Source organism: Chenopodium album, chromosome 13, assembly GCF_948465745.1.
Source record: "Chenopodium album chromosome 13, dcCheAlbu1.1, whole genome shotgun sequence".
NCBI lineage: Eukaryota > Viridiplantae > Streptophyta > Magnoliopsida > Caryophyllales > Amaranthaceae > Chenopodium > Chenopodium album.
The window spans coordinates 17,363,205-17,388,542 of record NC_137846.1 but is presented as its reverse complement, the minus strand read 5'-3'; the positions used below and the strand labels follow the sequence as shown (position 1 = coordinate 17,388,542).

The window sequence follows — 25,338 nt, the reverse complement described above, 5'->3', positions numbered from 1 at the left end:
AAGATGTTTCAATCACCGATTTCCTTTATCACCGGGCACGAAGTAGACTTTATTTATGAAACGAGACAAGAAAAGTCGTATTGTATTGATCTTTCAAAAATAAAAAACTGAGTGTAAGTATAACTCGACTCACGTGCCATGTCAACAAGTTTCGATAATTTTTACTTGGTATGTTTAGTATTCCGTCGAATTGACAAACATACAAAAATGGGTTAAAAAATGGCATTGTAGAATTTTCAGTTAAATTTGCCATTAATAAAGTACGTACAAAGGTTGGTCTAGCTTTTTATTACAAAGTCATACACAATGCTAAGGCCCCAGCATTTTGCTCAAGTAATTCCCAGTGTATGGCCCGTAGCACTATAGCCAAACTTATGGTTGCAAATCAAAGTAAAAGAAAGACACTTTTGTCACTAATACTAGTTTAGTGATAGTTGCAAAGCTCCAAACTATAAAGAAACTGAGATAAATCCAGATGCTTCTTTATAGAAAACGAATTATTGGATTATGTAAAAATCTAAGAAGTATATCTCATATCAACTTCCTAAATTAAAGTTCTTTCATGTCCTAGAATCATCCTGAACTCTCTATTTATATACTAAATTTCCCTTTCCCTCGACCTTCATACAAACATACAATAAAAATCGCGGTGTTGCATTATTTTTTTAAGTCTTGTATATATTTGCATTTAGCAACCGTTTTGGGAAGTCAGTAAAAGTCGTGTTTGTTGTCAAGCTTTTGGTAGCCAAACATGGTACCTGCTATTTCACTCTCTTTACCATCTCACTCTCACTACAATCTCCGAAAATGGAAATCTCAAGATATTCCAAAAGAAACACAATTACCAAAAACAAGCAACAAAGATCAAAACCCATGTTATAGTACAACAAATTTAGACACTAAACATACAAAAATTCCTAGAAGAAAGCTCTTATCATCAAGTGGGCTGGGCCTAGTTGGAGGAGCTGGAGCTGGGCTACTAAGTGGAAAGCCCAATCCAGCAAACGCGGAGGTAATAAGTCCACCAAGCCCAATAGATTTAGCTTCAAATAGGATATCATACTCAAGTTTCTTGAAGTACTTGGATGAAGGTGTAGTGAGGAAGGTGGACTTGATAGAGAATGGCCGTTCCGCGGTTGTTGAAATTTACAATGATGCCCTTGATAAAATACAAAGGCTTAAGGTTGAACTGCCTGGTTTACCACCAGAATTAGTGAGAAAGTTGAAGGATAAAAATGTTGATTTTGCTGTTAATCCTCCAGAGGTTAATATGGAAGTTGCAATACTTGATTTATTGAGTAATCTTGCTTTTCCTTTGATTTTTTTGGGTGCTTTGCTTTTTAGGGCTTCCAGGCCCAATATTCCTGGTGGAGGCCCAAACTTGCCTTTTGGGCTTGGCAGGTGAGTAATTTTTTTCCTTCTCTTTTTTTTTATTATTGGCTTATTGTATTAAAATTTATTTTTTCAAATAAGATTGTTCTGGATTTTTATTAGCACTAAAACATAAGGCCACAATTTTTTTTTTTTTTTTTTTGTTTTATGATTTATTGTCATATTTTGGAAAAAGAAATTTTGTGAAAGTAACATAAAAGTACCATCTCTGTTTCAAAAGGTTTAAAATTTTATGACGAAACCTCACATAAATGTAGTTAAACTTGCAAATAATTTACAAATGACATTTGTTGAAGTGGGGTTTTCGAATAGTGTCACAAGCAAGTCAAAGTGTTATAGCTTTTAGAAACAGAACACAGAAGTGTAACATTAATTCATTTGTAGTATAAATTGATATCTTACAAGTCAAAAGAATCACATTAATAACCAAATTTAAAGGTTACACTATGAGTTAAACGGTATCTGATTTTAATTTGATCTTTATATATCTTAAGTTCAAACGCACCGATTGTAAACTTGATTAGTAGCATAAGCAAATTAGAAAATGCTGTTAATTAGTTAATTTTACAAATTTACATGCTACACTGTAAGAGTAGCTAGCAACTGAGATATTTAATGACCATCACATATTTTCTAAACAGGACAAAACTATCTAATGTTATAGAAGCTCAATAACAGTTACAGCATGAATTAGCAGTTACCACAAAATCAACTATTACATCTGAATGTGGCAAAAATCATGATATAATTATCATGTATGTTGTAAATCAGGAGCAAAGCCAAGTTTCAGATGGAACCAAACACAGGAGTAACATTCGACGATGTAGCAGGAGTTGATGAGGCAAAGCAGGATTTTCAGGAAATTGTGGAATTCTTAAAAACCCCAGAGAAGTTTGCTTCAGTAGGAGCAAAAATTCCTAAGGGAGTTCTGTTGGTTGGACCACCAGGAACAGGGAAGACCCTGCTAGCTAAGGCAATAGCAGGCGAGGCAGGAGTGCCGTTCTTCTCCCTCTCGGGCTCTGAATTCATTGAGATGTTTGTAGGAGTTGGGGCCTCCAGAGTCAGAGATTTGTTCAACAAGGCCAAGGAAAATGCTCCTTGCTTGGTTTTCATTGATGAGATCGACGCTGTTGGGAGGCAAAGAGGGACAGGCATTGGTGGAGGGAACGACGAAAGAGAGCAAACTTTGAATCAGTTGCTTACTGAGATGGATGGTTTTGCTGGGAATACTGGAGTTATTGTCATTGCAGCTACTAATCGGCCTGAGATACTTGATCAGGCATTGCTTAGACCCGGAAGATTTGACAGGCAGGTTTGTCTGGTTTTCTAATTCTAGTACAGTAATAACTAACATGTTTGAATGAAAATAATGGGAGAAGAAGTGCATGCATTAGGCAGAATTAGTTGTACGCGGTTGCTAAACTGGTTTGTATTCACAGGTCTCAGTTGGATTACCAGATGTAAAAGGAAGGGAAGAAATATTAAAGGTTCACAGCAGTAACAAGAAGCTAGATAAGGATGTTTCACTCAGAGTTATTGCCATGAGAACTCCTGGATTTAGTGGAGCTGATTTGGCCAATCTTATGAATGAAGCTGCCATTCTTGCTGGTCGAAGAGGAAAAGAAAGGATTACAGTCAAGGAGATCGATGATTCAATTGATCGCATTGTAGCAGGAATGGAAGGAACCACAATGACTGATGGGAAAAGCAAGATTTTGGTGGCCTACCATGAGGTTGGACATGCTGTGTGCGCGTAAGTAGCATTCCAACTAATATGGTTCAACATTTTATTCTTTGGTATAGTATCAGTTCTATTTTGTTTCTTTGGTATAAATTACAAAAACTAAAATGGTTCTTATTGGGAATTCATATTTACTATCATATTTACATAAATTACTTTATGAAGGTCTTATCTGAATTGCAAATGCAAATCTGCAGGACTTTGACTCCAGGACATGATCCAGTACAGAAAGTCACTCTAATACCAAGAGGTCAAGCACGAGGTCTTACATGGTTCATGCCAAATGAAGACCCAAATCTTGTGTCAAAGAAGCAATTGTTTGCTAGGATAGTAGGCGGACTTGGGGGAAGGGCAGCAGAAGAAGTCATTTTTGGTGAACCAGAAATTACTACTGGTGCTGCAGGAGACCTGCAACAAGTTACACAAATAGCTAGACAGGTATATATACTGAATATGATTAGTTGCTAGTCTTGCTACAAGGAGGCTAAAAGGATTTATTTATACTAAAAATCATGAAATCTTGACTAATCTAGTCAAATTTTCATATGTTGCAGATGGTAACAATGTTTGGCATGTCAGAACTTGGACCGTGGGCTTTGATTGATCCAGCAGTTCAGCAAAGCGATGTAGTTCTGAGGTTGCTAGCAAGAAATTCAATGTCAGAAAAGCTAGCAGAAGACATAGATACATGTGTACGTCATATAATTGAGACAGCTTATGAAGTGGCGAAGCAGCATATCAGAAATCATAGGGATGCAATTGATAAACTTGTAGACGTTTTGCTGGAGAAAGAAACACTCTCGGGAGAAGAATTCAGGTCTATACTGTCTGAATTTGTCGATATATCTGTGAACAATTCAAAGACTTCTGTCCGTGAACTCATTAATGCTTGAGTTTTGTATCTGAGCAGTTCTTGGTACAGTTAGTCAAATTAGCTTCAAGTACTTCCTATGAAATAAATAGGGTACAAAGAAAATTATGAGAAGATGAATCATAAAAAGGCTACGTTTTATTATAATTTTAATTCAAGTATGAAGCATATTGCATTGACTGAAGCCTTTTATACATTAGCTTGGAATTGTTACTGATTGGGTTTATAGAATGTTATTGATTTGTTAGGTAGAATGATGAAGCTATTCAAAACAGAGCAGTTAAGCTGGAAGGAATATAGGGCCTGAGGCCTTTTTTGAGAGGATATGACAGGAAAGGAAGGGAAATGAATGCTAATCATCAATTTTAGTTATTTTACATGTTTGACTTGAATATAGTACAGTTTTAAGATGAATACAAGATTAAAGAGTAATATTAGTTAGATCAAGCAAACGGTCTATTGTAACAGATCTCGCTGTATTACCCGTGTAAATGGCAGTTTGCTCAAACACAGAAGTACATATAAGAGTTTAACCTTCAAAAAAGTACATATAGAGTTTAACGTGTATAATGTTCAGATTTGAAACAGCTTACAAGAATCTACAATTGGTATAAGCTAGTAAACCTATATAACAGTAACACTTTGCACCTATGACAAGAAATAAATCGTAAAATTTTCAACTATGTAGCCTAGGAACAACCTGAAGGCAGAGGGGTGGTTTAATACCAGCCAAAGCAAGTATAGAACTTGGCAGAGTCCATATTCCATCCCCACAAATCAACCCAGAAGCCACTGCAGGTCCAAATGCGTCAGCATTGGCTTTGTTAGTGCACTGCCATAAGAAAAGTATTAAGCTACCAACACACATGTCAATGGTAAAGTAACCTCCGATGTAGAAAGGAATAGCCATAGCCATTGGAATTGGTATAAATCTTGCCCATCTTTCCCCAACAAAGTCTCTGATCCCGTTGATGGCCACAGCTCCAGCGAAGAATATCAAGCATAGTGTGAGACAATTTTTTGGCAATGTACCGAATCCCTCAACTCCAAGAGTGGCCATGCTCCTGTATATGGAGGCATAAGGTGCCTTATACTGTGAATTATGCTCGCCTATATCAGGGAAGGCCTTGTAGAAAAGCCAAAAGACACAAGGAGAGATAATACAACCCATTGCTGTACCTACTATTTGACTGACAAACATTGACCTGGGAGATGCTAGTGTCATGTATCCTGTTTTGAAGTCTTGGGAAAGATCTGATGCTGTGGCAACAATATTCATCATGACCCCACAGGCTGCTAGTCCAGCGACAATCCCACCCTGCGAAGCCCCAGCCCAAGCACCAATAACAAAGATAGCCAATTTTCCATAAGTTGATGCCAGGGACCAGTCAGTAAGCCCGCACCCATAAGCATTACAGAAGGCCAACATTGGTGCAATAATATACATGACTAGAGCGTGGTACCACTTGAGACTATGGAAGATGTGAGGCAGTGTAATGATAGATACTGTGGCAATGACAACATAGCCACATACAGCAACCCAATTTGGGATTTGGTCCTTGAGGAAATACCGAGTTCTCCGTTGATCATCATATGACTGTGATGTAGAGTCATCAGGATCTGAATGTTCAGAAGGAAGAATCGTGCCTGTATCTTTGGCCTGAAATTGCTTGTACAAACCAAAAATTGTGCGCCCAAAGACTTTAATGAAGTTGTAGAGTCCATCACCAAGGATAATAGCTATGGCAATAAATATCTGCAAGAAAATCGGAGATTAAATTTTGTTTTGCACATCTTTCTTTTGGAGCACTGCAGAAATTAATGAAACAAGAAGATACCTGGTAACCTTGCAAACCGTGCATCGTTTTTGTTTGGCTTGCATCATACCAGACACCCTTCCTCGTCTCTATAAGGGGCCACATGATTCCCCATGATAATATTGCTCCAAGTAGCAAAGATATGTTAATAAGATATGGGCATATCATACCAACACCTACATAAGTTGCTGAGAAATCAAAGTAGAACCTGTGATTACACTCCAAAACAAAAGCAAGCAGAGGTCAGAACTGAATTACGTGTAAACTTGACTATCAGTTGAAGAAATTAAAAAAATCATTCAGCTTGCCAAACAATATGTATCCATTCAACTCACATCACTCATAGTTTATTAAAAATTTAAAACACGAGATATTTATATGAGGTGGAACTATAATTGCCAACATCATTAATTAACTCAAAGGATCAGCAGAGGCAGAATGATATTCATATGCATACTTGTAGCTAAAGGCTTTCAGGCCAAAAGTCGGAAAATTGGTAAATCCACAAGTATCTCCTCCTGTGAAGAACCATTGGAAGAAACCCCACAAGAAGCTGAATGTGAAAAACTTGCCTAAAGTCTTTACCTGCTTCCTGTAATTAGAGGATGAGAGCAAAAATCAAGTCAAATAAAATGTCTTGCCATGCTGCCAGGAGGCAATTGCAATACATTGAACTGTGTTAAAAGCCTTACTTGGCTAATTTGGCTCCCTTTGGGGTGTGAAAGCTGTTGATTAGGTGGGCAGTAGCAGTCCCACTAGGATATATAAGTCTGAAGTCAATAATCATAATCTGTAAATGATAGCCGTTATTTTGTTATGTTTAAGATTGTTGATCAAACTAAACAAAGTTTTAAGTAAAGAGAAAAGCGTAAGAAAATTACAGGTCAACAATAACAGCAAAGAAAACAATGAACCAAGTGTCTGACTAAATGCACGAGTTGTATCAGAGAAGCTGATGCTGGATGATGTTCAAAGTGGAAGACAGAGGAAAAAACATGAGTATTGGTTTAAGTTAGAAAATGAAGATGAGGGAGCCCTGTATAATCAAGTCGATTAGCACAAAAAATTAATCTAATAAATCGCAATAGTGGCCTGGTGGGAATACTCTACTTGCACCACGTGTTTCATTTTAACAGCATCAGTAGAGTTCTACAGATCTTATAACAATTTCTAAGTTGCTTATAATGCAGAACAGTTGGTACTTAGTATTATCTCCAGGAAAGGAAGACTCTAAATAAATAAAAAATTGCAAACTGTGATTGAGGGTGGATGTGAAACATTAAAATTTTTAGCACATGCCAGTTCACCTTGGAATAATCAATTTGGTATAAGACATGATTAAAGCAGATTACATATAAATGGCTGATAAAGTATAGGATTCATAACATTCATTAAGATGAGAAGAATATACCAACCTTCCGAAGAGGGACAACTGAAAACAGACCGAGAAAGCTAACAACAAAGAGAAATCCAATCATCCATCCCAGACGTGGGTTCTTGGTGTCGTGTTGAAAGCCTCTGTCTCCCATGATCGCAATCTTTGAGCTCATTGCAAGAATGTAACTACCAAAACCTCCTGTTGCACAAAATAAAATTAAGTACAATACATTGAAAAAAAAATTTACATATCTAAACACAACAAAACTAAAAAGAAGAAATCATAGCAAGATCAAGAAGCCATGCTACATCAATACTTAAAATCAAGCTGCCATCTCTTTTTCCTCAATTGTAAAGTTACAGGACAAACACAACCATGTTGAATGGCTGAACCATAATGCATTAATATAAGCTGGACTAATTGCATCTGATTACTCAAGTATTCTATTCTCAAGTATAATATTATGCACAAAAGAATGTTTTCACTGGCATCCTGCACATTTCCCAGCAATACGATGCAATTGTACACATATCATTGACCACCCAATGACATATATCAAGAACAGTGAAGTTAATCGGCCCAGATATTCAATTAAGGACAGATTTCTTTAATAATTTATTTTTATCTTTTTTTATCCTTCCCTGTTTTCCATAATATCCTTATATGATGATAAAAGAAAATATTTTATCATTCCCCTTGAGTCAAGTAGTTTGGGGACAGTATAACAGAAATCAAAAAATGTTATCAACGAGTGTCACAAAAGGGTACTACAATAGAGTTATCAAAAATAGATACAAAAGTTAGATGATGTGCACAACTCCTCACATACAAATAAATGACTGTTTACTTAGTAATGTTACTCCATAGTATATAACTTTATGGCACGTCTAATTAATTTCTTCAATGAAATAAGATAAAAATAGACCATTTAGTTACAAAAACAAACAAATAAATGAACTCACTAAAAAAAACATCATTCATTAGCAAAAAACAACAGCTATAGTCATAATATAAAACACCATAACACATGTTCATTTATCATGCCATGTTCTTTTACATATGCACATATGCACTTTTTGTGCACGGACGGTGAGCACCATTTTGGGTCCATAATCTAATTTCTAACCTTTGTTTGTACAACTTTGTGGAGTTCTTCACTGTTTCAAACCAATACTTAAAACTCTTTTTAGTCTTTTAATGAGGTTTGATAACCCGTACTCTATAACAGGTAGCTTTCACTCAGATTAACTTTCATGGAAAAAGATCAAGATTGAAAGCAAGTCACGACTGATTTAAAAAGATCAGAATCCATTATATTAATCTCACACCACCACAACCAATCAAATCTAATAGAACGATCTAAGACAGGGTTTCAAGTTGAATAAAGACTATCATGTGAATAACAGCTTGCGATTACTCTAATGCTGTAAAATCCTCAACCTCAAGTCCTCAATCAAGAAATCAAATATCCGTGGAATATGCAAATTTAAAATGACAACTTCTACCACTTTGTCTTTAGCACTACACCGCCACATCTCACTACAAAAATATAAATTTCTTATCATAGGAATTCTACAAAGTACAAACGACTAGATGTTGACCAGTACTCCGTGACAGAGTTTGTGTCAAAGGGTGCAACAAATTGCAAAATACAACCAGATTAGTTAAGCTATGTTTCCTAATGTTATGCAGATTTTTATTTGTGTTTTGATATTGTTCAAAAAAACAAAAAAGTTGTGGATTAATGTAAGGTAGTAGCAGAAGTGTATTGCCCCCACCTTTACAAAGGTAGTTGATATTATCACATTGGCGTGACTTGTGTTGCAAATACGAAGTACTATTCTATAAAGAGAAAATTTTGGTCTAATTTTATTTTTCCTAAACTTTGGATTGGTCCACATTTTGAAATATCATTATGCTTACAAGTCCATATTCAAAGTTTCCAAACTGTGAGACCCACAAACCCACCTCAATTCTTTTATCTTCCAATTTTTTAATACTTTCTTTTTTTTAACTTACGACACTTCTCTTTTAAGACTTGTCAATATATTATTTCAATCGTTGACATATTTAGTTATTAATAAATAAAAATTATAATTATATGGTAGTATTATTTTAATCATTAACATATCAATCAATCAATTACATTATACTAAAACCTCTAAAGGTAAAACTTAGAGGGACACTTGGCAATATAATATAAAACATTTCCTCCAAAATTATATACTTCCTCCGTTTTTTAATAGCTGTAACAGTTTGACTTTTACACCATTCATATATTTCGCTTTAACTAGTTTTGACGATTTATACTTAAGTAAAAATATAGTTATGTCAATGTGGGATCTTGTTAGATTCGTCTCGATTTATACAATTTTAATATCAAATGTTAATAATTTTCACATGTCGGGAATTAAAAATATTAACGATTAAAAACATGCATTGACAAACGTGAAAAGAGAAGTGTGGCAACTAAAAAAAAAAATAGGAAGTACTTAAAAAAAAAAAAACTTATTTGTTACAAAAATAAGGTTTATATTTAAATTATGACTTTTATTTGTTAAAATCTAAAATAAATTTCCTTAAATATCAAATTGTCCATTATAGTACTGATATCTTTCTTTCACATATGTTTCATAATTTTTATTACTGATATCTTTTTACACAAGTCATATTAGATTTATAAAACACAATTATAAAATTAATACAGTATTTAATTATCTACAACTCTACAAGTGATTATTTTAAAAAAAAAAAAAATTATATTTTAAAATTATATATTTGAAGTTAGAACAAATCTCACATGACATCTTTTTACACAAGTCAAATTAGTTGTAGTAGTAGACACAGTAAATATAAATTTGAGCTCGTGATCTATTTGTAACAGTGACTCTGCATATTAGATGATCTACATAACAAATGCTTAAGTTTACAGTTGCAGCACATGACTGGTATACTCTATTAGTTAGCTTATGGTTGAAATTCAAAATTAGTTTAAACTACACATACTATATCAAACCTGTCATAATCAACTGTGTAAAGTTAATACAGGCCGACTGACTATATCATACGAAGAAGAATTATACGTTGAAAATGGAACAATTTATAATTGTACGCCACTCAACTATCATAGTTATCAAATGATGATATAATTATCAAAGGAAAATATGAATATGAATTGTGAGTCAACAAAAACAGACTGGACGTATCTTAATAAGTGGTATTTTTTTCATATGATCCATGTTATCTAACAAAATTTTGCGTAGCTTTATATTTTTCATAAACACAAACCACCTACTTCAGTTCTTTATAGTCAGTTAAGTTTAGGGTCTGTTCTCTTCAAATTATTTTTATTTCAATTTAGTTCAGTTTATAATTTCCTTATCTCATAAAATATTCGGTTCAGTTCAGTTAAGTTCAGTTAACTTCAGCTCCAATCAATTCAGTCAATCAGAACAGGTCCTAATGTTTCATTTCATTCCTTTACACTTTGTTTGGATTGAAGAAAATAAAGGAAAAGGAAGGGAAGAGAAATTGAGGGTAGATAATCTCTCATTTGAATAGCAAATGAGGAAGGAAGAAAATTAAAGGGGAAAGAAATGAAGGGACAGAATTGCAAGAAATTGATCTCTACAATGAAGAGATTTGGAAGGAAAACTCTTCATTCTTCCCTCTCCTCCCCTTCCCTTCCCACCCCTTCTCTTCCCTCCCCTTCTTTTCCTTCCCCCTAATCTATCCTCCCTAATCTATCCAAACACACTATAAAGGTAATTACATACATTTTTTGACAAGCTCTTGATTTCTCACACAATACTAATAAATCACGTGAACAATACAAATTACAAATGGAGGTGAGGGGATTTGACTCGTGATCTATAGTACAAGACCATAAGTGCATAACAACTAAGCCAATATCTCATTGATTACCTATTTTATACTAAAATGATCTTAAACTTTATATTTTGATTAGTTCAAAATTTTCTTAAATATTTTCATTTTGATTTGCTTCTAAAAATATACTCTATTAATATTTTCACTCCATTTCACTATTTAGCCTCTGTTCACTTCACCTTATTTTTACTGAAGTGAAATTATTTTTGCTAAACTTAAATTATTTTTACTGAACTGACATTATTTTTACAAAATTGAACTTATTTTAACTCAAATTGAAATTATTTTTACTGAATGTAATTTTTTTAAGATAAAGTGAACAGGACCTTACAAATTCTTTTTACTACCTAAACTCTCTTACTCAACTCATACTTATTTAATTTTTCTTACATCTACCAATATTTTTTTGTTTGTCTTATTCTTTGATCATACTTCCCCCATTTTTTTTTTTTTTTAATATTGCACCACTTGGCTTTTAAAGAAGTTTCACAAATATTACACTATATTCATTTTAGGAAAAAAAATATTTGTTTCCACACAACAAATACCTAATATACTTACTTTTCAACACTGAATTTTTAATTTTGTGTATACAATCACATGGGCTACTTTGTATTTTTATGTTTAATTTCTGTTTCTTTTTTTTCCACTTCTAAAAAATTTGTATTAGATCCTTATGGTCCAATAATAAAATAACGGAGGAAGTAGTTTTCTTACACCCACCTACTTAACAATTATTTTCTTTTCCTTTTTTTTTCTTTGGTGTGCTTAGTTTAGGTTTATTGCTTTCTTAAAAAAGAGATATTACTTTAAAAAATAAATAAATAAATAATTCAAAAACATGTTTCAATGAAAGATAAATATGTTTCAAGACTCTCGGTGCTCCCTCCGTGTTTAAATAAATAAAACATTTTGGCTTTCACGTAATTTTAGGAAAGTTAAATGAATTTATTAAAATAATAGGTAATGGGGTATAACTTGAGGAGAAAAAATAGATTAAGGGGTTTGGTGGAGACATTTAGTTAGTAAAATGTTATTTAAAAATAAAGAGAATATTATTATAAAAATAGAGAGAATTATTAAAAGATGAAACGTTTTATTTAGTTAAACATGTCCAGAAAAGAAGAACATTTCATTTATTTAAACACAGAAGTAGTATATGATGATGAATATTGTGGATTAGTTAACAATGATTTGATATTTGATTACATTGAAGCCTTTACATGAGTCAATTTTGTACAACTACATGTGAATATGGTTATTAACTAATTTAGTTAGCAATTGTGTGATAGTTAGATAGGCAGATGTGAATAATGCAAATTATCACATATTACAACTAAAAATGAATGGATGAAGTATAATTAATAACTTATGCAATAATTTCAAAATATAAAAACCTCCATACAATAACCAACTCAAAGAACAATTACGAGTTGGTATAAATTACAAAATTACCAGACCTTTATTTAAAATTAAATCAAGTTTCGCTTTGAAACTTTGCAAATCTAACAAGAGGATTCAGTTTGGATAAATAGATCGGTTAGTTCAGGTCAAATTGAATCTACTATATCCGTTTCATATTATTTGTAATGACACCTTTAAAAATATATATATATTATTTGTAACGATTTGACATAAAGCGTAAGTAAAAAATATCTAATTATTGCCAATAATATTAAACAAATATAGTGTTTCAAATTTGAGTCATACTCCGTCTGTCCCTAATTGATAGTCTTTTATGGCCAATTTTAAGTCCCAGAATGATAGTCTCAGTTGTTTTTTTCAATTACCATTAATAATTTAATATTACATTTTTATCAAAAATTTGCAACACTATTTGTGTAAATTTAAGTTTTCCATGTAAATTTTGCTTTTCTGTGTAATTTTATTAGTTTTTCTTTTGCTTTTTTGCAAACTCAATATAAATTTACTTTTTCAATGTACTTTTACCACTTCCTATTTATGTTTATTAATTCCTATAAAATTGCCCAAAAAAAACTATCAATAAAAGATGTAAAAAATATAAAAGTCGAAATCTAAATTGGGTTTCTTACAAATCGAGTCAAATCGGTCCGTCTACATCTATCGCCGCATGCTTCAAAATTTATATACTCACTGTTGTTAATTTGTTATCCATAATGACCATATATCAAGTTGGAAAGGTGTGCTTCCAAAAAAAAAAAAAGTTGGAAAGGTGATAACATCGATGATTAAATAAATAAATAAAATTGAGCCAAGTGGGCCCAAATTTCCCAAACACAACAAAATGAAAAAAAGTATGAAAGCGCTTGTGGGGCCCACACCATAATACAAAATAAAAGTTTGCATCTTCATTTTCACTTTGGTCCACATCCATTGTTATTTGTTAATTGTTATGTGGGATTGTGGGATACTCAAATGATAACGAATCAAGTGACATCAATTAGATTCATAGCACTTTTAAATTACAATTAAATGAATAATTAATCAATCACTAATCGCAAATTATACTCCATTAAACTCATTAATCATTACTATGGGCAAGCCTCACGTGTAAAGGTTCCAAAGTGTTTACTCAAACACGACTCTATTTTGCATTGATGATGCAAATTTTGCGATGAATTATTATAGAAATATAATTAGAATAATACGGAATAGTAATAATAATAATAATACTCCGTAATAATAATATAATTATTGATCTATTGTACTTGAAAAGTTTATGTATTGGGAAATTGTAATTGAATTCCTAAAAACCAGGATGTTTTTAAAAACAATAGTCACTCTTACGGCTAGGGGTGATAATGAGACTGAGCTATTCGTGAACTATTCGAGCTCGATTCGGTCAAAGCTCGATTCGTGGTGGCTCGACTCGGGTTTGAGCTCGGCTCGAGACCTTAACGAGCCAAGCTGAGTTATGCCAAGTTCGGCTCGAAAGTTCGTGAACAAGCTCGATTATTTTTTTCATATAAAGAAATCATGTATATAAATATAAATATATTTATCAATAGATATTACACAATAATAAGTTAGTGTTTTCATTATTAAAAAAATAAACTTGTTGTAAAATAAAAAAAATTAATAATAAACAATAAAGAAGACAAGTAAACTAGGGATAAGAATAAATCAAGTTTGTTCGTGAACAGTTCGAGTTCGGCTCGGTCAACGCTTAGTCAAAGCTCGGCTCGGTCAAAGCTCGAATCTTAAAGGTTTGAACTCGGTTCGAGTTCGAACAAATTTAAACGATCACGAGCCGAGCTGACCATAGTTCGGGCTCGGCTCGCCCGATTAGCACCCCTACTTACGGCCTTACTCACATATTCACAACCAAATTGAATTCCTAAAAAGTAGGATGTTGTCACATAAAAAAAAAAAAAAAAAATTACTTGTAAAATAAAATAAAATAGAATGTCCCTAAAAATTTGTTGACACAAATTTTGGGGGCTTGTCCCACGTTCGCACCCCCAAAAAAAAAAAAAAAAAAAAAAAAAAAAAAAAAAAAAAAAAAAATTGTTGACACATACTCAAATCCATAAAAGAACAACTTTGGGTGTTTCTATGTTAATTGAGCACATGAGGTAATTACTTCCTAGGCTCCTAGGCTCCTAGCACTAAAATAAAATAACCCAAAATTGTTTTATTTTTAGCATAGGTTTCTCTGTTATGCAACATCACTTCAAACATGGATATATCAGAAATGGACTATATTAAAATTTACGCCCCTTTGTTCCAAATAAACTACAGCGTTTTCAAAATTTCTTATAATCAATTACATAATACTAAAAGAGAATAAAAAAGACACTTGTCAATATTGCATTAAAAATTTTCCCTCTAAAAATACCTTCTTAAAATAAAAAATAAATCAAAATTTTTTATGATATTTGTTTTATATAAAATATAATTCCTTTCCAAAAATATTAAACTATCCATTGTAAATGTTACATGTAATTTAAATATCAATTACATAATACTAAAAGAGAATAAAAAAGACACTTGTCAATATTGCATTAAAAATTTTCCCTCTAAAAATACCTTCTTAAAATAAAAAATAAATCAAAATTTTTTATGATATTTGTTTTATATAAAATATAATTCCTTTCCAAAAATATTAAACTATCCATTGTAAATGTTACATGTAATTTAAATATTTTCTCTTGCAGGTTTTTAATAATATATACCATATTTTTAATACATGAGTTGTTATAAAATTAAAGAGAATGAGAAGAAAGTAGGAGAGAGAATAGATCGATATTCTTATTCAATAATATGTGGAATTATACATGTATTTATACATGAGATACAACTAGGGTTTTGGGGAATAATAGTATCTAGAATATTCCTGAATAATCCTAGGGATATAATGGGCATCCACTAATACATATATTATATAACACTCCCCCTTGGATGACCATTATCGAATAGTGTGCCTCGTTAAAACCTTACTAGGGAAAACCCGATGGGATAAAAACCTAGTGAAGGAAAAAGAGTACAACACTTTCGTAATACGCCTTGACATGCTGCCTCGTTAAAAACCTTACCAGGAAAACCCAATGTGGGACAAAACCATGGTTAAGGGAAAAAGAGTGCAGCGCGTATTTTTCTCCCCCTGATGAATGCATAACTTAAGATCTTCCAATGTAATGTATCCAATGCCTTAGTGACTTCACATTTGTAGCTGAATAACATTCTTTGATAGCTGATCCTCCCTGATCAAACTTGAATCTTCAAATCTTTGTTAGACATCTTCATTTATCCATGCATGCTTGTGAGAACAATACCTATGTTGTGTTTACCACTATTTTATATGACAATTTTGTTTCAAGTTGCCTTACCATCAAAATTTGCCTACTTCTGGAGGTCGTAAAGTAGCTATTGATAATCAAATATTGATAATATTTTATGGCAACTTGTAATATCTTGATATATCTAAGCTTATATGAATTAGTAATAATATAACATAAGTAATTATTATATACTTTACTCATGGTTCTTCTGGACCATAAGAAGATTATTCTTACTGTAATATATCTCATTACTATTCTTCTTTAGACATTTTCATTTTAGACGAGAGTTTTCCAATGATTACAAAAATCAATTAACTCTCACTTGGTTAAATTTCAGGTTGAAAATTTTCCCTCTAAAAATACCTTCTTAAAATAAAAAATAAATCAAAATTTTTTATGATATTTGTTTTATATAAAATATAATTCCTTTCCAAAAATATTAAACTATCCATTGTAAATGTTACATGTAATTTAAATATTTTCTCTTGCAGGTTTTTAATAATATATACCATATTTTTAATACATGAGTTGTTATAAAATTAAAGAGAATGAGAAGAAAGTAGGAGAGAGAATAGATCGATATTCTTATTCAATAATATGTGGAATTATACATGTATTTATACATGAGATACAACTAGGGTTTTGGGGAATAATAGTATCTAGAATATTCCTGAATAATCCTAGGGATATAATGGGCATCCACTAATACATATATTATATAACACTCCCCCTTGGATGACCATTATCGAATAGTGTGCCTCGTTAAAACCTTACTAGGGAAAACCCGATGGGATAAAAACCTAGTGAAGGAAAAAGAGTACAACACTTTCGTAATACGCCTTGACATGCTGCCTCGTTAAAAACCTTACCAGGAAAACCCAATGTGGGACAAAACCATGGTTAAGGGAAAAAGAGTGCAGCGCGTATTTTTCTCCCCCTGATGAATGCATAACTTAAGATCTTCCAATGTAATGTATCCAATGCCTTAGTGACTTCACATTTGTAGCTGAATAACATTCTTTGATAGCTGATCCTCCCTGATCAAACTTGAATCTTCAAATCTTTGTTAGACATCTTCATTTATCCATGCATGCTTGTGAGAACAATACCTATGTTGTGTTTACCACTATTTTATATGACAATTTTGTTTCAAGTTGCCTTACCATCAAAATTTGCCTACTTCTGGAGGTCGTAAAGTAGCTATTGATAATCAAATATTGATAATATTTTATGGCAACTTGTAATATCTTGATATATCTAAGCTTATATGAATTAGTAATAATATAACATAAGTAATTATTATATACTTTACTCATGGTTCTTCTGGACCATAAGAAGATTATTCTTACTGTAATATATCTCATTACTATTCTTCTTTAGACATTTTCATTTTAGACGAGAGTTTTCCAATGATTACAAAAATCAATTAACTCTCACTTGGTTAAATTTCAGGTTGAAAACTCAATAACTTAATCACCAATACTCTCCATGAGTTTGATAACAATATCAATATTGTCATTTTTCAAAACATAGAATTTGAAGGGCTAGATATTTGAATACATTGTATGTAAGTTCTTCGGGAACTTTTTTTTATGCATGATTCATAACATGCTACTGAATCGTCATCATATAAACTTTCATCACAATTATAAGCCCATCGAAATATATATAAATTTCTTCTTGTAAGCCTTCATCATAATTATAAACTCGTCATACCACAAACATTCACATATAACACAATTGTTGTATAGAACTAATGCATGCAATATGAGATGTAGAATTTATGATAAAATCATGAACAAAATACATATGTGATGAGTCATGCATCAAACTACATGCTATACATACAATGAGTAATGCATAAATCTAAAACTCAAAAATAAAGGACTCAAAATGCAAACACTGTACAGTGAGGATTTCAGAAATCCATTTTCAAATTGGACTACTAGTCCATGATAAACTTTTGATTTATTATTTTAGTTTCATGTCGACATCAAAATGGACATATATTTCTGATCCCTTATTCACAAGTCCATTCATTTGCATATGCATATTATGTATCGGTTCCATCATATACCGGTATCATATAAGTCCTCAAGATACAATTTAATTTGCATGATATTTTGCAATGATATCTGAATACATTTCTTATTGGTACCATCATAACTTTCTTACATCATAGGCCATCTATTGTAATAATTCAGATATCTATACCACTTTTAGGGTATTTCATACACTAGAGTATTTATATACTATTACACTATTAGTGTTAACTGCACTATCTTGCCATATATCATATATATTAGACTTATCTTTATTTTTGAACCGATCATACAACCTACACTTCAGGTGTAGTGATTCAAGTATAATTGGCAAGATTTTATCTCAATGTATACACATAATTAATATGACCAAAATGTATTTTCAACGCTATGCAACATGAGTCATAACTAAATACAAATCAAATCATAAATGTGCAACATATCTTGATAATATGTATACAATAGTTGGCATATAACTTTTCAAACTTACATTACAGGGATCATCAAGTTCTTGATTTTGCCAACTTATGCTAACCCTTCTCCCCCCTAAAATGGTAAAATAACTCATATATAGGGGCATTAAAATTCTTGACCAACTTAGTATATAAATTTGCAAAATAATTCATTTCATTGGGAAGATCATATTCAATAAAATTTATCTCTTCTGGAGAATATTATCCATGGGGAGAGAGTATATTGTGCAGTTGTTCATCATTTCTTATCTTTATTCTTGTGCTGACTGATAATAGCCCCAATAATCAAGAGATTGTTATATAAGTATAAGTCACTTGTATATAATTCACTAGACAGTGATCTTCTGATCATCAAAATATTTTAATAATGAGACATTAGTTACTCAAAAATTTAACATACAAGTAGCCTTAGTGAGCTTTCAGTCACCTAATACGGTAAGCTTCTACTCACCTGAAACTGTACAAAACATAAACTATCCTGGTGAACTTCTGGCCACCCATTACATATGCCCATACAAAGTTGTTAGAAACTTATATATATATATATATATATATATTTATATATGTACAATCTCTTGAAATTTTTTTTCGTCAAAATAAACTATTAAATTCACAATTTAAATGTATCTCAATCTCAATGTTATGTCTTGCCATTCAATTCATTTCATATATCTAACATTGAGAGAGCGTCAGCACATAATTTCTTTCATATCAAATGAAACTTCAGATTCTCGTAACGAGTATTTATTGAACCCGGATGGCCTATTTAATTTTCACATTCAATCACTTTTTATTTAAACTATATATGGTCAATTTTCCAATTCTGTGATCGCCTTATCAAATGTATTTTATGCATGGCCATGAATATAATGTGATATAAGAATAACAATATGTATATCTTTATTCACTTGGCAAGACAACCAACTAATACATGATCGATAATAATAACTTAATTACGCTCTGCTGGAGCATTTAGTATAATCTTGATACATGCTAATCTTGTTGGACATTTCCTACTCTTCTGGAGTCTTTTGTATAAATATGGTAAAATTTAATATTACTAAACATGACGCTTCTAGTGATCTAATAAAGTTTATCACTTCATCAAATCTGTCATTGTCAACAGTTGCTCCTTTCTTTTTTTTCGATAATCCATATTATCTATAGGTATCCATTAATCCACCACGCTTCAGGCGTCTCCTTGGTTGATTATTAACAACTGATATTGTCCTTCTGGGACATAAATTTTAATGGGAGCCTTAACAACTAGTATATAGTCAATGACAGTATGATTGTTCATATATATCTCCAGGATGGTATCATACTAAAGATATAATTATCGTGTGGCCACCTCTATCAAATAAATGTTGATATTTAAGTTAATGTATGTATCAAACTGACCATCAAAGTATTTTAGTGTTTTTGTGCAAGGATTACCTAAATTAACGGAATGAATAATATCTCCCCCTAATCCTTGCATATGGGGGCATAATATTAATCGTCCAACAACCTTTAATTGTATAAAGATAATATGTATTCATGTTTGCAATTCTATCTTATGAACTTTTCTATGAAGAATTATATACAATCAAAAGAACATCATGCAAGCATGCTAATCTTTATTAAGTATGCAAAATCTCATTCACTTCTGGGAATGAATATATCTAGTTATTTATCAATATTCAGCTAGAATTTGGTATCTTGGATATCCAAACAAAAGACAATAATATATAAACTATATAAATTCTTTATATTTTCACATGACATTGTGTATATGGGAACACATTAATTATGTAAACAGTGGATTATCCAAGCAACATACATTAGAAAAAATTAGAAATTTCTTGGTCATTTATAAGTCTTCATATAATTCATGGGGCTTTCTGACCCTTCATAAATATTTAAGGAATTCAGGTCCATATGGTACAATTTTTTAATATATAAATGACACATCAATCATTCAAAATACATTCGCTTATTTTTCATATGCAATTGAAATAAATCACAGATCTATCTATCATCCATCTACATTTATTAAGGAATATGATATCAGTAAACATTGTCATTATTACCATTATTGCTCATAATCCTTAAATCAATTATTTTCACATAAAATAAAAGATTACCCTCATATACACATTTAAATTCAAAATACGATCAGACTACATACAAGTATATATATATATTTCTTTATAAAGTTTGGGGAATTTTAAATCCATATAAATGAAAAATTCATTATTTCTAATCATAACTCTTTTCAATATTATTATATAATAGTACTATTTGATACTTCATTACACAACTTGACTATTTCACTATGAAACAATCTTCAACCAAGAACTGTATGAGCATGGTACAATCTCTTGATTCAATCAAGATAGACCCAAAGTAAAATCTGTAACAAAAATAATATATACATACTCTTGGATAAATTCAATGTTTAGTTCTAGTGAAATAGAAGATTGGCATATATGCTTTAGTAGACTTTACAGAGAGAACAACGTAACCAAGCTAAAGATAATTACAAATATAACAACTTAAAGTGATAAGTATGCTAAGAGATAAGCTAACTATAGTTGATTGTACAAGAATTATCATATGTAAATAATTATGAGGATAATAGTTTACCGTTGTTTTACTTCAATAAATATAGTTTTGACTTGTAATTATTGATCAAACAAAAATAACACATATAATATGATTTTAAACATATATTTACAATTGAACAAAATAAATTAGTCCTAATCTAAAGTCATGCTTCTAGTGAAATACAAGTTTCACTTGCAATCCTCTCATTATATAGATCAGACAACTTGGTTTGTACTAGTATAATACTTAACTCTTTATTACTAGTAAGATTGAAACGAAAAAAAATATATAATTATATTTATGATTGAAAACCAAAAATTATACTACGTACTTATTTTAAATCTTCAAAACTAATGCTCCTTAGTAAGAATATCATTGAATCTATTAAAGGGCATAATGATGGATACTCTACATCAATAGTCCATATATACTCAACATTTCATTAATCTCAAAGGCAACAGATACCACTAACATCAAGTTGAACTTATAGTACACAAATAATAATATCAATCATCATATGAATATTTCAAGTGCGTCGTGTCTCATTACTACGAGTAGAAGAAAAGCACAACTTTAACATCCTATCATAATTTAACAAAGCAACCTCCAAAATGAGTTCATGTAACTATCTACTAATAGGCTTACCAGAGATGCTTGCTATGTATGTATGTAGTAGTTGTACGAAGGATTGACAATGATCATGACACAATTTATTTATTATTTACCAAAGTTTATCAGAGAAAATAAATAAATAAATAAATAAATAATACGAGACATAAAAAAAAACTTCCACCAATTCAATAAATCCACCATCATCCAATAATGCTTATATAATAAGCCATAATTCATTATAATAAGGTAGCAATGATAATCCTAATCAATAGCATACAATCAAACATAATAATCATGGAATCATAGAGAATAAAGTAATACTCCGTAATTCTTAGTATTGGGCAATTGGCATTTTGCAACACCTTCGATGCAGTGTTATCAAATTGCATTCCTCAAGCATATAAGGAGATTATACAATAATAAATAAATAATTGATTTTAATAAATTGAAGCGTCTATTAAACTCCATACAACAAATATAATCAGTGTTGCATACCAATATATAAATGTATATACGTAGTATATACTTTGCATTAATTGAAAGCGTACATGTTTATAAAATCGGAATATTATTCAATCGTAACACAAAAATAGTGATGAATTCATGATAAATTTCATACTAATTAATCCAATAAATACAAAAGACTAACCTCGATGATGATTGATTTCCCTCATATTTTTGGATGATTGATTTCCCTCATATTTTCGTCGAGTTAATCGGCATAGTATTGGTTTTCTATCTCCCTTTACTCAACCAATTATGATTGATTTTCCTTAGCGATGGTGCTGATAACGTGTTATAAAATTAAAGAGAATGAGAAGAAAGTAGGAGAGAGAATAGATCGATATTCTTATTCAATAATATGTGGAATTATACATGTATTTATACATGAGATACAACTAGGGTTTTGGGGAATAATAGTATCTAGAATATTCCTGAATAATCCTAGGGATATAATGGGCATCCACTAATACATATATTATATAACATGAGTCATTCTATTTGTATAATTTTTATAATATTATTTTTAAAAGTAATTAACAACCGTGCAATGCACGGGATTTAAGCTAGTTTTATTAAAAATACTACTGCGTATAAATGCCTGAATTTAAGTTGGCATTACTGTAAAAAAATCATGTAGTATATACAAAGAATAAAAAAATTTATTCTAGTTGGGTCGTTATTGTACTCCCTCCGTCCCCGATTGATAGTCACTTATGCCATTTTTGGGCATCCAAAATGTTAGTCATATTTGCTTTTTTCAAGTACCATTAATATTATTTTTTTACCAAAATTCTCTAAGATTTGCAAAATATATTTGTACAAATTTAACTTTTCAATGTAAATTTTACTTTTCTATGTACTTTAATTACTTTCTCTCTCTATTTTTTTGCATATCCAGTGTAAATTTTTTTTTTCAATATACTTTCTTTTATTCTCCTTAATTTCCGTGATTTTTCTTTAAAAGTGACTATTAATCGAGGACGGATGGAGTATCTATCTGTTAATCTAATCCTAAAAAGTTACTATAATAAGATAAAGAATACTGATGTACTCAACCTTAAAAAACAAATCATGTATACAAAGCAAAAGTTAATAAAGTAATTCAATCCTATTCAAAAAAAAAATAATAATAATAAAGTAATTCAATCGAGCTAAAAATAATTAGCGAAAGAGTGAAAATGAACTAACCGGAAAACGCAATTCCAGAAGAAGCAACAACGCAAGTCTGAATAACAGTATTCTCCTGACGAGTAAACGGCTGTTTAAGAACCCCAAATTTCTCCAGAAACTTCGTCCAAGTTTTAACAAAGAAGAACCCTAACAATCCAGCCGAAACATTTAGCGACGGAATCACACCAGTCGTAAGATTAAGCTTCATAACAATGAAGGTAAACAAAACGCTGAGAATCAAGCTAACAACAAAAGCACGAAGAGTCAGCTGATTCCGCCATGTCGGTACAACTTTTCCGGCAAACATCTTCTCCACCGACGGCGTTGCGTCGGTGGTGGTGGCGTCTCCGGCGTCGGAGGCTGCATAAGAATCGCGGTGGTTGTAGCGGTGGTGGAGGTTGTTAGGGGAGGTTTCCGGCGCAGCTTTCTCGACGTCCATGGTTGTGGTAGATGAAGGTGGCTGTGGAGGAGAGAGAAAATGCGGGATCTAAAGGGAGGAAGGGGGATAAAAAGGAAGATGGAGGTGTGATGAGGTGAGTGAGCTGTTTTTGGATTGGAAGTTCATTTTGAGTGATGTAATGACTAGTGATAATATCTAATTTTGAAATGTGGGTTTTGGTAAGAAGAAAATTGGTCAACGGAAAGTGTGAATTGGTGAAGCTGTAATTTTTTGCGGTATTTTTTGCAATTTTTGAACTTGGACGTCGGTGAAAAATGAGTGAAGTACTCCGTATAAGATAGATAAGGACTTCACTTTTTGGTTTTTTCACTTTTGAGGACCTTCTATTTTTTTTCATCTTTGAAGACTTATGGTTAATTTTCCGGTAACTTAACTGAACCTTAACTCATCGGAGCAAATTATTTTATGAAAAAATTAAAAATTAAAAAAAAAATAATAACTTTAACTCCTTACTAAATTCTTTAATTATATATATATATATAATAAAAAAACTTAGGTCCTTACCAAATTTTTTATCAATTCTTTATACATTACGAAGTGCATATCATAATTAAATCATTATCATGCATAAATGATGGTTCCTTAATCAGAATTATTTCTTTCTCATTCTTAGACAGTTGTTCTACCGTAACCACGTCGGTGGACTTGATGGCCGACGTTCTAAGCTAGTCAGTTCGCACCGAGTGATATATATATATATATATATATATATATATATATATATATATATATATATATATATATATATATATATATATATATATATATATATATATATATATATATATATATATATATATATATATATATATATATCATCATCACGAAACCCCCACCTTCCTCAATTTGTTTGGCGTATGAATGAAAGAAACCCCAACTTATTTCCTCTAATTTTCTCTAGCTCTCCCCTTGTTTGTATGACGGAAAAGCCACAACAACCACTATCCTTGTGAGTGTTGACGGACTTAAAAAATTATTGTGTGTTCGATTATAATGCCGAGCTGCTGCAATTGTTTGGTTGATCGGTTTTTTATGGTGTATTATTTGATAAGGTTGATGATATTTGATTGTTTTGGGGTCTATGTGGTTTTAGATTTAATGAAAGTTTTATTTACTAATTTTGTTTCTTATTATTTGCAATAAAAGGGTTATTATTTGTGAAATATATATATAAAAAAATCCATTTGTTATAAATAATAAGAACCGAAGTAGTATTTTTTTTTTCATTTTTTTATTTTATTTTTGGACAAAGAGACTTGATGAAAGTTTGGTAATTTGTGGCATTTGCTTCAATAATTATCCGAGTTAGTGTTCGATTTTGGTCTTCAACAGAAAATGTTGTAATGGAGGAAGAGAAATTGTTCACATTTAAATTTTAAATTGAAGTCCTTAAATTGAAGAATGAAAAAGGTTAAAGGTCCTTAAAAGTGAAAAATATGAAATGGTAGGTCCTAGAGTTTTATTTACTTACTTATTAGTGATGTCATGACTTAATGCTTTACTCACCTTGAGTTAACTTAACTCCATTTTGGCCGGAAATCAAAACTTAGGTCCTCAAAGGTGAAAAAAAAAAGTGGAAAGTCCTTAAATGTGAAAAAATCAAAAAGTAAAGTCCTTCCATTATACTTTATTCGTAAA

At 31.4% G+C, this 25,338-nt stretch overlaps 2 protein-coding genes across 2 annotated transcripts; one reads left to right on the top strand and one right to left on the bottom strand.

Moving 5' to 3' along the window:
• Nucleotides 1-607: 607 nt before the first annotated feature.
• On the top strand, nucleotides 608-4,260 carry LOC145576440 (ATP-dependent zinc metalloprotease FTSH 6, chloroplastic-like). The gene is made up of 5 exons (XM_081634204.1): nucleotides 608-1,401; nucleotides 2,164-2,704; nucleotides 2,832-3,145; nucleotides 3,331-3,571; nucleotides 3,688-4,260. Exons 1-5 carry the CDS (start codon nucleotides 752-754, stop codon nucleotides 4,024-4,026), a joined length of 2,085 nt encoding a protein of 694 aa, XP_081490330.1. The 5' UTR covers nucleotides 608-751; the 3' UTR covers nucleotides 4,027-4,260.
• Nucleotides 4,261-4,485: 225 nt separating this feature from the next.
• On the bottom strand, nucleotides 4,486-23,805 carry LOC145576439 (putative metal-nicotianamine transporter YSL7). Its single transcript, XM_081634203.1, has 6 exons — nucleotides 23,259-23,805; nucleotides 7,237-7,397; nucleotides 6,514-6,611; nucleotides 6,279-6,413; nucleotides 5,843-6,029; nucleotides 4,486-5,760 (listed from the first exon to the last, which is right to left on the bottom strand). Exons 1-6 carry the CDS (start codon nucleotides 23,677-23,679, stop codon nucleotides 4,681-4,683), a joined length of 2,082 nt encoding a protein of 693 aa, XP_081490329.1. The 5' UTR covers nucleotides 23,680-23,805; the 3' UTR covers nucleotides 4,486-4,680.
• Nucleotides 23,806-25,338: the final 1,533 nt, after the last annotated feature.